Source organism: Megalopta genalis, chromosome 16 (assembly GCF_051020955.1).
Source record: "Megalopta genalis isolate 19385.01 chromosome 16, iyMegGena1_principal, whole genome shotgun sequence".
Classification (NCBI taxonomy): Eukaryota; Metazoa; Arthropoda; class Insecta; order Hymenoptera; family Halictidae; genus Megalopta; species Megalopta genalis.
In genome coordinates this window covers 260931-277364 of record NC_135028.1, presented here as the reverse complement: position 1 = coordinate 277364, position 16434 = coordinate 260931, and the positions used below count along the sequence as shown (strand labels likewise).

Below are 16434 nucleotides of genomic sequence, written 5' to 3'. Positions count from 1 at the left end.
ACTGCAAGTTACCGCACCTAATCTTCTTAATTACGCGTTATTAACTATATTGCAATGCATCGCAGAGGAAAAGCATTGTTTTGCTCGAGTGGAATTCCGATGAGTCCTTATTTTTTGGCGATTTACTAAATATTTATAGTAATTATTATCGTAAAACGTACCGTTACAACGAACAAGAATCTTTATTCTGTTATGTTTTCTGCAAACGCAGAAAAAGGCGAATATAACTGTTCGTTGCAATTCGAGGCACAAAAGCTTTTCAGATTATTACAACATATGCCGTTTCTGAGACACGTTAACTCGCAGTTGAAGATAATTGAGCTTTGCCTCATAAACGATCGATATTCCTTAAATTCTTACTTCCTATACAACGTGTATCGTTGCCATAATCGTACAATAATTTGAGATCTGATATTGTTCTACGAGATCGTTTGGATTTTATATTTTTGTCCCGCGTGGCCGCACTCTGCGTCGGGGACAAAAAGACGAGAAGACGAGAAGACGGCGAAGGAAACAGTAATTCTGTGCAGCATCGTTCACCTTAGATCCAGACGAATGTCTCGAACTGATCTCTACAGCATGTTTGTGCGATGACATTATGTACGATGATAAATCATCCAGTTTCCTATTTAGTTAATTTCAACCGTTACGATGCTACTTTTCGTACATTGCGACACGTTTCCTGCGATGTTTTATGCTGTCCCTGATTTCTAGACTTGCATAGTTATGTGTGGGAAAATGGAAGAATTATCAGCAGAATCAGCAAAACGAGAAGAAATTTCAAGATAAATATCGAGCCTTCGTTGGATACATCGCAATTGTCAGGTTGACGTACAAAAAGACTAACCCAAGAGGTGGTCAATACACTGTGTAATATACTGTGCAAAGGAACAAATGATTGCTGTACACTTTTGCGTTCATTAGGAGAATCGCTTCGTGTCCCAACGATTCGAAAGCGAACTATACAAATAATGCTAATGTTGGACGGTGTACTAACTACATTACACACAATAATCATTCGGTCTAGCTCCGCGCAGTCGTCACAATCGCCGTGCTCGTTAGACGTAAGAAACGCGTGGATGAAAAAACATTGTTGCAAAGGAAAGAGGGTGAAGGGTGTTTCGAGACATAAAAATTCCTAAAGTGCAATCCATTTTCCCAAAAATGAGCAAGAAACTTATTGAACAAGAGGGCGAGGGTGCGGAGGGGTAGTAGGATGTGTGCGATCGCATGTGTAAAATTTTGATTACGGGTAATTATTAGTTTCGGAAATATTAATAAGAGAACTAATAGTATTGTTACGAGCCGAGGGATAAGGCAGTCGTGCGTGACCGAGGATTCGTTCGATCGAGAGGGAGAACGAGTTCGTTAGTTGCGGAGGAGCCGACGTTTGTTTCATCGCCGGGACCCACGAGCGGAGGAAGGTATGGGGAATTGTTGGTTTAGCCTCGTAACTTGTTAAAAATTGTGCAGTTCGAGCGGTAAAAGTGCACCGTGCTGGACTCGATACCAGCAATCGGAACGACGAGAGGACGCGAATTGAAAGTACTGAATTAACTCGACATACTGAGACCTAAGTATAGTATATTACCAAAATGAATTAGGACGTTTCGAGTGTTTAAATGCGAAGTGTTTTCGCGGAACCAAAGTCTCGTGCTCTTGGTTGCGGCGCGCTGAGAAATACGGGGGAGATCGGAATTAACGGCCTGATTAATTCATTAACGGACAATTAATTTTTTTAGACTGGATAAAACGCGACCGGAACGAAATACACAAAATCTCGTGCCCCGTCTTCGATACGCTCGTTACAGCGATACAAAATGGATTCAAACGCATGATCTCTCCACTCTTGTTTCCAAGCTGAAGAAAAGTTGGGAAGAATTTACTGCATTACCTTTAGGTTCCCGTGTCGAAGCTGTTTCGATGGTCGGAACGTCTCCGGAAAAGCATTCGTTTAACTGCAACTTCGATCTTGAAAATAAAGAGAACTCGCGCGGGCCCAAATCGGACGAACACGACGGATGATCGAGCACTTGATTTCCGGCCAAAAATTGACGAACAACGAGTGACTTGTGAAATGGCGCGTTATCGTGCAGTGTCAAACTGTCTGGAGCTTGATAATCGGGACGGACGCGACGCGAAGAACGATCCGAATCGATGTTCATAGCCGCTTCCAGCGTTTTCAACGAAGCATCGCGCGGTCGTTTGCAGTAAAATTACGTATCTTTTGGATCTTTTCGGATCTTCGAAACTTGCCTTCTCTATCGTCCAACCATCGTTGACGCCGCGCGAAAACATTTGATCGGCATAAGCATCGCCATACACTTGCTGCATGAACCGGATGTTTCCGATGCGCTTTTACCAAGTCTCGCGTTAAATTTAATAACCGCTTTTTGTTTCACGATACAATTTCAACCTGGATTAAGGACTTGGTCGACAGGAACGGTCCTCGCTCTGTCATCTATCATCCGATTGGCACGAACTTAGGTGCATTAGACGGACAAACGATCGACCTTCCTAAGGATGCTCATCAGATGTCGCCACTACTTGCCGAGATATGGCGCCAGTCTTAAAAATTAAATGTCTCACCGTGTAGATTTAAGAGTATGTATTTCCCGACGAAGAATAAAACGGTGACCCTTTTATACCGTCAAGATCGGTCCAAATATTGTGGTAAACGTACCAAAAATCTACATCGTGTGTATCATATCGTGTGTAGACGGTAGACAGAAATCAATGCATTGTACGAGAAGTTATTTTTCAACCCCTTGTCTTATCATATTCTTCACGATTACCGTGACTAACATTGATTAATATTGATACCGAAAAGGTTGTTAAGATTCGTCGAAGAGCGACAAGGGGTTAATAATCTCGACTAATAAAGACCCGCGGTCAAAATATTATACGTATAGAGGGTCCCTACCCTGACGAAGGAGTCACTGTTTGGAGCAGTAGAAATTTGTTCCCCGATGCATTAATTGGTTATGAATAGGAAATTTACAGAAAATTACAGAATACACTTTCACCCTGCCTCTCTAGTTTGTAAATTCAAAAAATTGCTTAGAACAATTCCGATTTAACGTAAATAACACAATTAACGCATACGAATGATCAAGTTTGTAAAACTAGCCGGATTCTGTTCGATCTCATTTTTGCCGGAAGAATCTTAACAACCTTAACAATTTAAAGAGATAAGACAAAAGTTACTAAATTTGAAAATATCGTTATCGCATTTAATATTATCGTTTTCCTTAATAATCGAGCAGGTAATTCTTCCTTGAAACGTTTATCAAAATTTAGCATGCATCTAAAGTTATACCGGTTTGAATTGTCCGTACTAGGAATGCTTGTACGGCATTAACGCATGCCAGGTGCGTAAGCTTGTCAAGCGTTTCCGCCACACAGGCATTAATACATATGTAGTGTGAACAATTCAGATCGGTAGAACTTATGATACGCGTAACGCGTAAAATTTTGTGAAACGTTTTGAGTTCAAGTTACACGGTTCAGTGGTGTGTACAGGTGAAAGTTATATCTATGTGAATACCTAAGCTATGTATGTGTGAGAAATAATTGAAATCATTCCCAGTTTCCGACGCTTGGAATAACATTGAAGTTTCTTGGTCACGTGTTCTAAAAGATCGTCGTACAATAAGATTTGAAAAAAAAAGAAACATCACAACGTTATCGATATGTAATGTGCAATATGCAAGTTGGCGTACATATTGTATTATATATCGTGAACAACGTGTACAATAACGCGAAACACGTTCAGAGAGATTTCGTACATTTGTGCAATTAGACCTGCAATCTAGATCGACTGTAATTCAGGCGGTGCGATTATGCGAATTCTATCGCAAAAATACCATCGAATTAAAACGATAAGTGGATTAAAAATAGTTTAATATTAACAACGCAGCGTTTAGCTGTATCAACGGCTGCAGTATTTAAAAATTACCTTTATTTTACAATTTTAACCAAGCGTCGAATGGTAACGTTACGTTGCACACTGTATATGGTATGCATAGTAGAAAGAATGGAATTTGACATGGTAGTATACGTGTGCATAGATACGTGTGATATTTTTTGAGAGAAATTTTCTCTAGAAATATAAAATGGATCTTTCGATATTCTATCGTTCCTAACAATCTAGACATTGTATACGCATGTATACCGATATAGTCGCGACATATTTGTCGAGTGAAGCAGCGAGAAAAATCAGAATTGTCTAAATGCAAAAGTAAAGATACAAGAGGCAAATAATAATTCTGTTTACAGCTCGACCCTGATCACCAGATATCTCGAGTTTTTCACCGACAGCGTAGCGGCCCTGGCGACTGGAATGCGGGCGCGGCGAGTCCTCGCTGTATGAATATACACGTACACGTAGTACAACACACACGCGAAAAACCCAAGGGGCGCTCTCACGAGGGTAATCTAATGTCAAAAGTATTTTGCATTTCGACATGTAGGTTCTTTCGCGACTTATACGCACTACTGCAATAACCGGCTCGATACGCGAAAAGCCCGATGCTATGATTTTCAAAGAGTTTCGGCGGTGAACGGAGAAAATTCTCACAGTATGTAGTATGCGCGGGTATACATATTTAGTTGCCGCGTGTACGCGCGTCTCTACGTGTGTATACGGCAAAGGCGAACGTATAAATCTGACATACCTGTCTCTTGGATCGACCCACGTTGTCTTCCTTGTATTGTGATCGATGAAATACACTTTCCCATCAAAGTCTTGCGCGACATCCCACCCGTCCGGAAGCGGTATCTCCCCATTTCGTCTCCTTGGCATATTTCACTGCGCTCTAAATCCATCCAAAATTCTCTATCACCGACCAGTCAACAGAAGCACATATCTATGCGCACAAACACACTTTACCCGCGCCATGTACACACTATATCGATAGAAGAAAAAGAAGGACAGATGCTTTGAGAAAGATAAAGAGGTTGGTTCGACTGGTAAAAGAGAAGGAACGCAGCAGTGATACACACGGACTTACAGTGGAATGGAAATAGAAGGGATGTATTGCACATCACTGATTATACACATGCGATACACACACGCGGGCACGCCGCGTATGTACATATCGTACGAACGAAAAGCACGTACATATATGCACTCGCACACACTCGCGCACGCATGTATTGTACATGCGTGTACGTATGTGTGCGTGCGTATACGTACATACGTCTCTCTCTCTCTCTCTCTCTCTCTCTCTCTCTCTCTCTCTGCATGTGTGTATATATATACATACATACCTGCATACATACACGTACATACATTCGTATACACACTCGTGCGTACATTACATACGCTACGTATATATGATATATATATATATACATACATATGTATGTATGTGTGAGTATATATGTATATCATACATTGTATATATGTATGCATGTAATATGGAATCACACGCACATCACACGCACGCGCGCATACGTACACACAGAACGCGTGCGCGCTACTCCGCCATCATGAATACCTCATTATCATGAGCGGAGTGACGTCAGAGTCCCCGCCTTCAGATTCCTCTCAAGCGGAATTCCACCGTTAACATAGCTGCCCGTTGAAGAAAATTCTACTGTTGATATCTTGCCTTGAGACTGTATCGTGGTCGCACGTTTGTATCAGAGAGCGCGTTTCAATGCCCGTTACATTATCGTAACACTTTCGTTTGAACATATCACCGATCACTTTATATTTTTCAAAAATTATACGAACATCACAGTTTTTACACTGTTTTCCGTACACCGTATAAAAAGAACTGAATTCGTTATAAAACACACTTTCACCCCTCTTGTCGTGTCACTTTTGGTTCACTTCCTTTTACATTCCTGCATTCTGCCTCCGAAAGACAGAATTTAACGTTACGTTCGATCACTTCTTTTTATAGAAACATTTTTTGACTTCGTCCGTTTTTACATATTTCACGTTTTCTCTTTAACATCGGATGCGACGTGCCTTTTGAAAAATATGCCTTTCAGCACCGTGTCAATGTATGTGGATACGTACAGTGTACACAGACAATTCTTGCGAACCCGATTCGTCTGCGCATTTCATTGATTAGTTTTCGGTGTAGTTCCAGTCTGTCTGCAGTTCTTTACATTCCTTTCTTTCACTCTTGTCAGAGGATGTGAATCAGGTCGTATTTGCGATCCGTTCGAAGTTGAAGAAATGCACGCTAATGCCGGTACTGTTCAATACATTTCACCGTGCTCCCTTTTCCTTCTTACATCAAAATTTCCATCGATTGTGCAACAGCCATTACCATTTTTTAAAATATTCGAATTTATCTTGCGTTCCTCTCTCTACACACTACTACTTCACTCCACTTTTACTTAGGTACACAAAATAGGACACTGTTATAGTTATCGCAAGGCACTTTTGCTTGTTCGTAAATTCAAGTGAATATGACTTAACAGAAACCGCACGCTATGTCAAGACCGTTGGTTAAAGTGCCAAGAATACGTACAAACTACTCTGTCGTTTCGACGATACTACAACCTCGCGCCAACTACAAGCATTTTGAGTGTTTGAAACATGCCACTGGACGTTCATACTGTGAGCGCTTGGCAATGCTTCTCGCTCACTCTCTCTTCCTCTCCGCCACAACTCGTATAGCGACGAGAACCAAACGTAATCCCCTCTCAGCTTTGTACCCTCCTTCCTCTTTCACACAAACTACCCCTTCCCCTCGGCAATAGCTCTAGTGTCTCTGACCGCTGTGTACGAACAGCGACGGGAACAAACGAACGCGATGCTCTTCCAATAGTTCGCATGCTTTCCGTCATGCTGCACCGATGGCGCCATCGCACAACTTCTAAACGCAGGTGCACTCGAAACGGTTCAACATTTCAGCCGAATAAATGATATAATTGCGATCTGTCGGGATCTTTTGTTAAACTTTCTGAAACTTTCCAGGAATGTAAACGCATACATTTTTCAAATCATTTTTCTTAGAATTGTTCCTTTTTTTTATCTATCCCTTCTTTACTGTTTTTACCATTCTTACTGTTCCGACTGTCCTTGCTGTTCTTACCATATCTGTACTACTCAAACTGAGTCGAGAAATTACATACTTTTTTTTTTTTTTGTTAATTTGTATAGTTATTCGATTTTACCGTTCTATCGAAATTACCTTGCAAAATGTTTATCCAACATAAAGCATGTTGCTTTTTATTATAAAACAGTTCGATCTGTCAGTTTTGGGAATTTCAATTCAAGATTACTATTTTCTTTGCACAATATTGTCATTTTACTTTGTATAATTTTCTTCCTACAACGCTGAAGTTTTTTCTTTTAATTCTTTCCCAATTATTTGTCATATTGAAAACGACTATTGTATAGCTTTGCTATCTTTCAGACAAAAAACCAACACGAAGTTTACAGAAAAATTGTCAAGTATCGAAGCTATCTGTTTTGAAAGTCTCGCGAACGTTACATATACATTTCATTGTGCATACGAGAGGTGACGTATGTATGTAGAACTGTACTACGTATGCACAAGTGTTTGCTAGAGGTTATATAATATATAACTCTTTTGCAAAAGATTTTGATTTAAATAATTGTATTAACATCCATTCTTAATGCTGATATTGGAATTTTATGTTTCTGCTAGTTATCTCTCATTTTAATAGTTTTAGAAAAATATTTTGACCGTAACGTGGAATTAACATGGCAACATCTGAAAGCGATGATTTTGAAAGTGCTGACGAAGAAATGAACCATGACATATCTGCAAGAAGAAGTAATCAAACACGAATATGGTCTTCACCGACAACGATAGGTTCGGAATCTGATGACGATACGGAATTTATACCTCGTACACCATACAATTATCAAAATATGGTGTACAGTGAAAAAAGTAAAAAGTGTTCATCAAAGACTGACTCGACGGCAAGTAAAAACACGCCTGATAAAGTCTCATTTAAAGATAATGAAGATGACAGCGGTAAGAATGCATCGAATGACGGGAAAATAGAACAATTGGAAAATAATGTAAAGAAAACTGACGACGAGCTTACAGATTCCAATCTACAAACAGAGGAATCTGTTGAAAAAACAATAGATTCGAGCACTATGATTTCGACAATTAAAGAAAATGATCAAGGGGATAGTTTGGACGAAATTACTGCATGCGATAATACTATAAATAATTTTCAAATTAGCGCAAATACTGTAACAACAAATATTCTTACGGAAAACATAATAGCTGAAGACAAGGAAGATTCATCCACAGTATCTCTGGCACAAGACGAATTATCTGAATTAGAAATGCCAGAAGAAATGAAATCGGACAAAAAGTTTAAAGAAGTGTTCAAACCCGAGGGTTGGGAAGGACTTGGAAGTGAAATTGAATTACCCGAGGAATTAACTGAAGAAAAATTGCAACCGATATTAAAGAAATTGTCGTTAGCTGGACAAGAAATGCCAACTTCGTCTAGTGGATGGGGTTGGGATAACTGGGCTGTAAGTTCATTAATAAATACGGCAACAGTTGGAGTTTCTGCGATAACCAGTCATGTATCGCAAGGACTCACACTTTTGGAAGAAACTATTGCTATAACAGAAGAACCTAATATGGATGAAACAAATGACAAGGAAGATTCTGCAGTAGACGGTAATAACTTTTTCATGTAATTCTTGTTATTTATAGGCATATTTTATTGGTTTTACTTCCAGCACTAAAGTAAAATTGCCTACATTAGATTCACCTTGTGATAAAATATTATAGAATCTCATATAATTGTACAAAATCGTTATACAGCAAATGTTATTGTTTGCAAACTTTATGCATTCTTATATTCAATTCTGTATTCAATTTTGTAATTAATATTTATGTTACCGACTTCTAAATGTTTCCAGATCATACAATAGAAGAACAATCTCAACTATATCCTTCTTTTGGTTTTGGGAACCTCTTATCAGGTGTTTCTTCAATAACAAAATTGGTTGAATCAACTGGAAGTAAAGTTATGTCCGGTGGATTAGGCACATTAGAAGCCATTGGTAAAAAGACAATGGAGGTATTGCAAGAAGGTGATCCAGGCTTGAAGAAAAAAAGAGCCATTTTTATAAGTGATGCAAACAAACCAAACTTGTCACAAATCCTTCGAGAAGCTAAAGAAAAAGCAGATACAATTGAAAAAACAATAGAAGAGAAACAAAAAATGCGAAAAGTACATTTCGAAAGCCTATTTGATGATTATCATGGTCTTGTTCATTTAGAAGCACTTGAAATGTTATCGAAACAAAGTAATATTAAAATACAACAGCATTTGTTTGGCTTAAATAGTACTGAATTAACTTCTATCCAAGAGACATTAGAAGATGTTCAAGAATTATGCAATATAGGTGAAGATGATGATGATTGTGATAAAGAAAATCTAATAAATAATTTAAAATTCAGACTGCAAGAAATATCTAATGATCTTGGAGTTAATATCACGTATGAAAAATTACATAATGTAAGTAATTTCAATATCGGTATACACATATACTGCTTGATCGTGACATTTGAACATAGAATTGTAAATAGAATTTTTTTGTAATCAAAGTTTTACAATATTGGTTCTAGGTATGCGAGGAATCTGAAGCCTATCTTGTATCGCTTCAAGCACATACCGAAGAAGAAATATTTGAAAAATCAGTTTCTATTTTGGCACAGTTCACAGCTTTTTCTGTTGAAAGGTTTCATAAAACTGCAGAATTACTTTTAATCAAGGAACACAGAAGTACAGTTAACGAAGCTGATGCACTAGTTCAATTGACACGTATTCTTTCTACTCAGATTGGAATATTAGCCAATACCTATTGTAACTTCTTGCATACATTATCTAAAATTAAGGAAACACCAGATAGTATTGAGACTAATATAACAACAATTTTTATGGAGGTAAGGAGGTATTTGATATTGTATGCATACGTTAATTAAATGTAAAATGTATGCAAATATAATTCTTTAATTTCTGTTTTGTACAGGCTTCAAATGCAAGTTCATATATTCAAGATGCTTTCAAACTGTTAATTCCCATAGTACAAGTTGGTGCAATTTAATAATTACGGAAGACACTTTTTAATAACATTACAAAAAAAGAGACAAGTTTTTTTTACTAATTTTTCACATTACTTTTTTACGATTCGTTTGCTACAGGGACCAAATAAAAGAGATTTGTACATAAGTATAACACATACCACTGTACATATTCGTAGTGGTCGCATTTTTAGTTAGACGCAAACTTATTTTAGCACAGAAAATTTCAATAATAAAATAATCTTATCTTATGCATATATTGAAATTATAAGATACTTGAGGTGCATACATTAGATGGTTACATCTTGCATATGTATTATATATAAAAAAATGTTTTTGGATATAACATCCATATTAGTAAATTTATTAAGGCTGAATGTAAAAAGAATTAATACGTATTAAATATTCGATATTATTGTTAAACTATAATTATATTCACATTGTTAATAAATTCATGTGCTCATCTGATTTTCCAAATGAATATTTCTACGTGGGTAAGTTACAAAGCTAACAATAATAATGAGTTGTCTCGACATGAAATACTTTTACCAACTGAAACTGTAATAACAAATATACTTCTCTGAAATTATTCAATTAAAGCAGTATTGTTATGCATTAAGAAATGTTCAAGTTATTAATAAAAAATAGGAAGCGTGTAAAATGTTACAATCGACCTCGACTATCGGTAATACAGTCGTTCCCGATCGCACTTTTAAACTTTAATATTATAATCTGTTATTTATAACATGCTTATTAATGCATTCAATACACTATCGGTATTTCTTTAAAACATATGAAATTATCTGTACCGTGTAATAATATCTATAATATATTTCGAGACATTTAACCTGTTACAACCACTGGTGGAGCCTCCCGGCATGAATGCTAGGTGGCCACGGCACGCGAGTAGCTTTCCCGCTGCTAGAACTAGGTTGGTCGCGTATAAGTATGACCAGAATTAGGTAGAATATTTACCTAAACAAAAATTTTGAATAATTAATAAGGGATATTTTATCTTTATTCGTTATTCAACGAATATCGAATAAACAATCTCAATCGATACGAATAATTTATTTGATGAAAATTTATCTGACAAATAAAGATACTTTTCTATTCGATCCCACAAATATAAAGATATAGGTAAATTTAGCATAAAACTTTATAGCGCGTATTATTTCCAGTGAATATATAGAGTGAAAATAACACTTACAATTAGTCAAAAGCAGATAGGTATAGGGAACGTGTTAATTATTTGTGCCAGGAAGGTATTATGTATATGCGTGTATCTATGTATATGTATTAGAAATATTTTATATAAAAAAATAACATAAATCTATATTTGCGGTAAGAGTATTTTATAAAAATAATGTACTTCTAAAAATAGAAGTTTCTAAATAATATCATGTAAATACACTATAAAGAAGTACTCAATTATCTTATTGTAAATATTAAGTAAACAAAAACATAATGTTTTCTTGTAATTATTGTAGAAAAACAAACACTTTCTTGGCATCGAAAAGACTTGATTATTACTGTACAGAAAAATTAATGCTACATAATTATAAAAAAATGAAAACGGAAAACAATATATTAAGCATAATTCAGAATAGTACAAAAATAAATGTAGACAATTCAATGTTTCCCTCTTTTATTACCAATAGGAGGTTTTTGAAGTTGGAAACTCGAACTTGATTCACTTGCTGACAAAGGTGCAGTAAGGTTTGTTGGGGTATTAAAAGTCAAACTTGCAGTTGGCGGTTTCAATGATGGGCCTAGATTAATGTTAGTAGCAGACGATGATGGTATTGTATTTCTCCAAACTGTAACAATATGTACACTGAGTTATTTTGAATCTAATTAAAATGATAGTTTAGCTAGCATACTATAACTAAAGCTGTGCACAAATCTTAATAAATTAATTATTATTTGAAATGATATATTATATTTACAATGACAAGGGGAATATAGGCAATATACTTTTGAATGACCATTGCTGTGTCTTTTTAACTGCGAACATACCGGTTTTGTTCATAATTTCTAAAAATTAATCTTTTCATTTACTAAGAATGTATTTTAATGAACTTTTATACAAAAACTAGGTACATTCAGTTATAAATTTACCTTTTGCATTAAACTGTGTATCTTTCACTTATCTGCTTTATAATATATTACTATTAATGTTACATGCGTTCATGACTACATGAAATACACAAGAATTATATTAATAATAATAGAATAATTCAGACTGCTTTTATCTAGTTTTAATTATACTTATGTGGGTGTTTACCAATATTGACGGAACTAATACATATATAATGTATTACAAGGATTTCTGTATTTGATAATCACATATGTTGAGCAACATATTTTTTAGTCAAAGAATTTCTTCATTACCAAGAAGGAAAGAGATGCACTTAAAGCAAATGTAGGGTATCTGATAGTTCCAGGGAACAACTTCATCGATCATTTTTACACATGAAATCAATAAAAAAGAAAGTATAGTTATATGAAGAATATGTTTATATGAACTATTTTTATTGCTTTCATGTGTAAAATCTACCGTCGAAGCGATTCACCAAAGTTATCAGACATCCTGTATAAAAAAACACAGTAATTACATAGCAAGCATAACAATCATTGTCTCTACATACACTTCCATTTCTTGATGCCACGTACGAAACAGTAAACACAGGTATTATTATACGAGTAAAGATATATGATGTACATGTATATAAGAAAAATATGTTAGATGTATAAGATTTACATTCCTTCCTATAAACGACAATAAATAAAAGAAATGAAGTAGAAATACCTCAAAAAATAAAAGAGGTCCACTATATTTTTTCTGTAAAGGAAAATCAAAATCAAATAAAGGAAATAAGGTTAAAAATAAAAAAATATTTACAAATTAAAGAATTACAAACAAAACTAACTACTAAGAGGGTGTTATATGTTAGTAAATCTACCTTATACTAAATCCACGCAAGACCTGAAGGTAGGAGATGTTTATGGGGTAGTTGAAACAACAAAAATATGCTGTTTTGGGGGTTTTCTTTTCGAAATAAAGATATATCAATACCATGAAATCACAACCGATTTATTTACCTAATAGATTTCGTGTTTCATAACTTCCTGATCTGTTAGAACTTAATGCCGTTGACGAGAGAAAACTTTTATTTCCTGCAAAAATAAAATAACTAACGCTTAGAATGAGTACAAAGCATATGATATTTTACCTATTAATTAGCATCCATGAAAAAGATACCTGGTCCAAATGGAGTTGGGCCACTTGTAATTTTTCCAATATTACTTCGAGATGCTTTTCCATCTACTTTAATATCTTCAAAAACATTTGTATTGTCTTTTAGTACATATTTCCTAAAATTAAGATATTGTTCTTTGTGCTGTTGTACTTTTGAATGTACTCCTTGTAATTTACCAGCAACAGCTACTAGGGACTCGTGAAGTTTACTCATAGCCATTGTTAATTCTAAAAGATAATTGCAAGTGAAGTTTCACAAGGAATTTCATTAAGATCTTACAAGTTTACGAAATTTCATAACAATCGAAGCTATATGTTTAAAAGTGTGATCACTTGGGATGAAATAGTCCATATAGTGAGATAAATTCTTAAAATATAAACGTAAATATATTGATAAAATTACCTTGGGGTGTTAGAGTTTTTGGTGTCATCATTGTTTGTATATGTTTTTCTGTTGATTCAATTTGAGATCTAAATAGCATTAAGTCATGCTCAAAATTATCTGCTAATTCCATGAAGAATAATAATGGTGCATTATTTTCATATTGCAATCCTGGTGGAGTATCGTGTGTTCTTTGTGCAATTTCAGCATTCTGTAATGATTTTGCTGTATCCTGCTTTAACTTGTCAGCTGCAGAACGATCTCGCTGGACAGAACCTGCTAATGTAGTTAAGATTTCCATCAACAATGCTGTGTCTTCTGCACATCTGTGCAATGGTCTCACAGAACCTCTAGCTATATCTGAAGATAACACCTTCTGTTCTTTTACAAATTCTCTGAAGTAAAAGCTTGCATTGAATTAATTTTATTCACTTTTAATACATTTATCTTTTGAAACATTTTCTGTAAATCTTACTTGAATTTTTCTATTGTTTGTATTAATTCCGGGGGCCAAACATTCTCCTTATAGGTTGTTGAATTACTGTTCCCTTGTGAAAGACCTTTATTGCTAGCAGAAACATCTAAGCCTCCCAAGCCTTTATTTGTAGCAGTTGTCGTACTGGTAACTGTTTTTGATCCTAATAGACCATCGCCGATGACAGATCCACCAAAAAGCGATGCTATAAATAAATATGTATATATATTTTTCAGAATAATTAAAAATATTTTAATTCAATATCTTGAATATACTTGTACTGGAAGGAGCAGAAAAAGTAGTGTTTCCTGTAGATGGTATATTAGATGTAACACCAAATGAAAGATTATTGCTTGTCACAGGTGTGCCAAAATTGAGTCCACTGAACAACGGTGCAGATGTAGTTGTTGTTGGAAATAAACTATTACTAGTAGTTGTAGTGCTTGTATTAGCTCCCAATGCTAAACTACTCGACTGCGTTTGTGTTGACACTACAGGAGTGCTACTAAATCCGAAATTAAGACTAGTAGTTGTTGATGGTGTCGAAGAAGATCCAAAAGTTAATGATGGTGCTGATGTAGTGGTACCAAAAGGTGTGCTAGTTAAATTAAAGCCTGTTGCTGGTCTGAAAAATTATAAAAAATTGTAATAAAATCTTCAAAGCATACAAAAAATGTTTCCCACTATTAGCATATCATATTAAGGTTAGTATATGTATTTACTTCTGTCCAAATCCGAAGCTTGTATTGCTAGATGTTGCAGGTGTCCCAAGATTGAAAGGCAACATATTCTCTTATTATCTTAATCTAATTTGCGACAATCTTCTCTAATATTTAAACGTTTTCCAACAGTATGTAAATCAAGCTAAAGAAGTTATGTTCCCAAAAACACTACATAACCTACGTACATGCACCAAACCATAAAACAGCACCATTCGAGGTTATCTCACAGGCTCCCAACCACAGTGTGGTAAGATTTGAAGAATTTCCATCTCAGTGCCATCGACGAGTCATTGAACTGTTGCGCCACCACTCGATATAGGTACGATTTGCGATGGCGCTACTGTACTATGATCTTCGCCAATGGCGATAAGAGGGAAATTCGAGTATAAATTCATAGTTTATATATAATACCGTAACATTATGTACAGTAGGTAAAAAGAGTATTCGGACACCTTTTAAAACTGGTCTAAATAACTATAATTTTTTAGAGATATCAGAGGGACTAATTTACTTGGCAATATTTAGTCCTGTTTCGAAAAGACTCTTTTTACGAGGAGCAAATTTTCATTAATAATAAATTAACCCCAGTGCATATGCACGTAAATATTTTTTGTATTAATTTTAAATGTGTTAATGTAGCTAACTCAATCAATTACTTCCCTAAATTGAGAACGATTTATGTATTATTAAAGATTAAAGTACGAGAAACAACTGAACAGAATACTACGATGATAATGGATTTCTCAGATAAGTACAAAATCAATTGAACACAAAATGTTAAAAGTACATTTCGTAAACAATAATGATTAAAAAATTGGAAGGCAATGGGTGTTCAAATACCGTAAAATCAGTAATTAAAACCCTTATATACTCTCCCATGTTAATCATCCCTGGTGGGGATCGAACCCACGACCTTTGGATTAGAAGTCCAACGCGCTATCCTCTGCGCCACAGGGACTCAATGTAATACCGCTTCTTATAGTCAATACATGTATAAAAATATACACTACCGACAGATGTCATTCGTGCATTGTACAATAATTTATGCAAGTCAGTAAACGTATAAAAAGAAACGCTAAAACATAGATAACCGAATTCTAAAAAAATATTGTGTGTAACGAATGAAACAGATATATGTAATCGGTATAATTTTCCTGGATTAAATGACAATTTCGTAATTAACAGGTTTTGTCATAATTAAATTTTACTGTTCATTGTACACTTCTTTATCGACGTAGCATTATCCTTATGATATATCTATAGGAAATAATAGATTTACATACATATATATTAAAATATGGTAGTGTATTAGAAATATGTTTCGAAATTGAAATTGGATAAAATTTGAATTCCTCGAATAAAAATAAAATATTTAAAAAATTTAGATTATTTGTTATTAACTACTGTATGTTTCTTAACCGTAGGGAACGTTAATCATCTTCATGTGGAATGTAGTAAATATCAGGATATGTATGTTTTAATTTCGTAAATGTAAATCGCTATGTTCAACATAATATGTGTAATGTATGTATGTTGTAATT

General features: G+C 35.1%; 3 protein-coding genes and 1 non-coding gene across 16 annotated transcripts in view; 1 reads left to right on the top strand and 3 right to left on the bottom strand.

The window, feature by feature from the left end:
• kibra (WW and C2 domain containing protein kibra) overlaps positions 1-7452 on the bottom strand; it is a 51356-nt gene extending 43904 nt beyond the window's left edge. Inside the window, exons 1-2 of one of the 4 annotated variants that reach the window (XM_076526971.1) lie at positions 5463-7452; positions 4677-4817 (exon numbers count right to left, since the gene is read on the bottom strand). In XM_076526971.1, the coding sequence (XP_076383086.1) occupies positions 4677-4804 (128 nt within the window). In that variant the 5' untranslated portion in view covers positions 4805-4817; positions 5463-7452. Of the gene's footprint in view, positions 1-2256; positions 2390-4676; positions 4818-5462 lie in introns of those variants that run through there. The other 3 variants (XM_076526970.1, XM_076526972.1, XM_033477654.2) reach the window with 3 other exon arrangements.
• On the top strand, positions 2437-10520 carry LOC117224600 (protein FAM114A2). The gene is made up of 6 exons (XM_033477655.2): positions 2437-2604; positions 4279-4432; positions 7657-8639; positions 8885-9486; positions 9597-9914; positions 10001-10520. The coding sequence occupies exons 3-6, from the start codon at positions 7694-7696 to the stop codon at positions 10073-10075; spliced, it is 1941 nt and encodes a 646-aa protein (XP_033333546.2). The 5' UTR covers positions 2437-2604; positions 4279-4432; positions 7657-7693; the 3' UTR covers positions 10076-10520.
• Positions 9964-15150, bottom strand: Nup58 (nuclear pore complex protein Nup58). 10 transcript variants are annotated; one of them, XM_076526978.1, is made up of 9 exons: positions 14894-15149; positions 14447-14796; positions 14172-14376; positions 13718-14091; positions 13318-13542; positions 13158-13232; positions 13019-13041; positions 12865-12897; positions 9964-11027 (listed from the first exon to the last, which is right to left on the bottom strand). In XM_076526978.1, exons 1-7 carry the CDS (start codon positions 14956-14958, stop codon positions 13025-13027), a joined length of 1311 nt encoding a protein of 436 aa, XP_076383093.1. In that variant the 5' UTR covers positions 14959-15149; the 3' UTR covers positions 9964-11027; positions 12865-12897; positions 13019-13024. The 10 variants fall into 10 exon arrangements, with proteins under 10 accessions (XP_076383093.1, XP_033333548.1, XP_076383095.1 ...); XM_076526977.1 differs by lacking the exon at positions 9964-11027 and adding an exon at positions 11684-11872; XM_033477657.2 differs by lacking the exons at positions 12865-12897; positions 13019-13041 and adding an exon at positions 11708-11872 and having other exon boundaries at positions 14894-15150.
• Positions 15151-15778: 628 nt separating this feature from the next.
• On the bottom strand, positions 15779-15851 carry TRNAR-UCU (transfer RNA arginine (anticodon UCU)). Its single transcript has one exon. It is a non-coding gene; the product is annotated as a tRNA-Arg (tRNA).
• Positions 15852-16434: the final 583 nt, after the last annotated feature.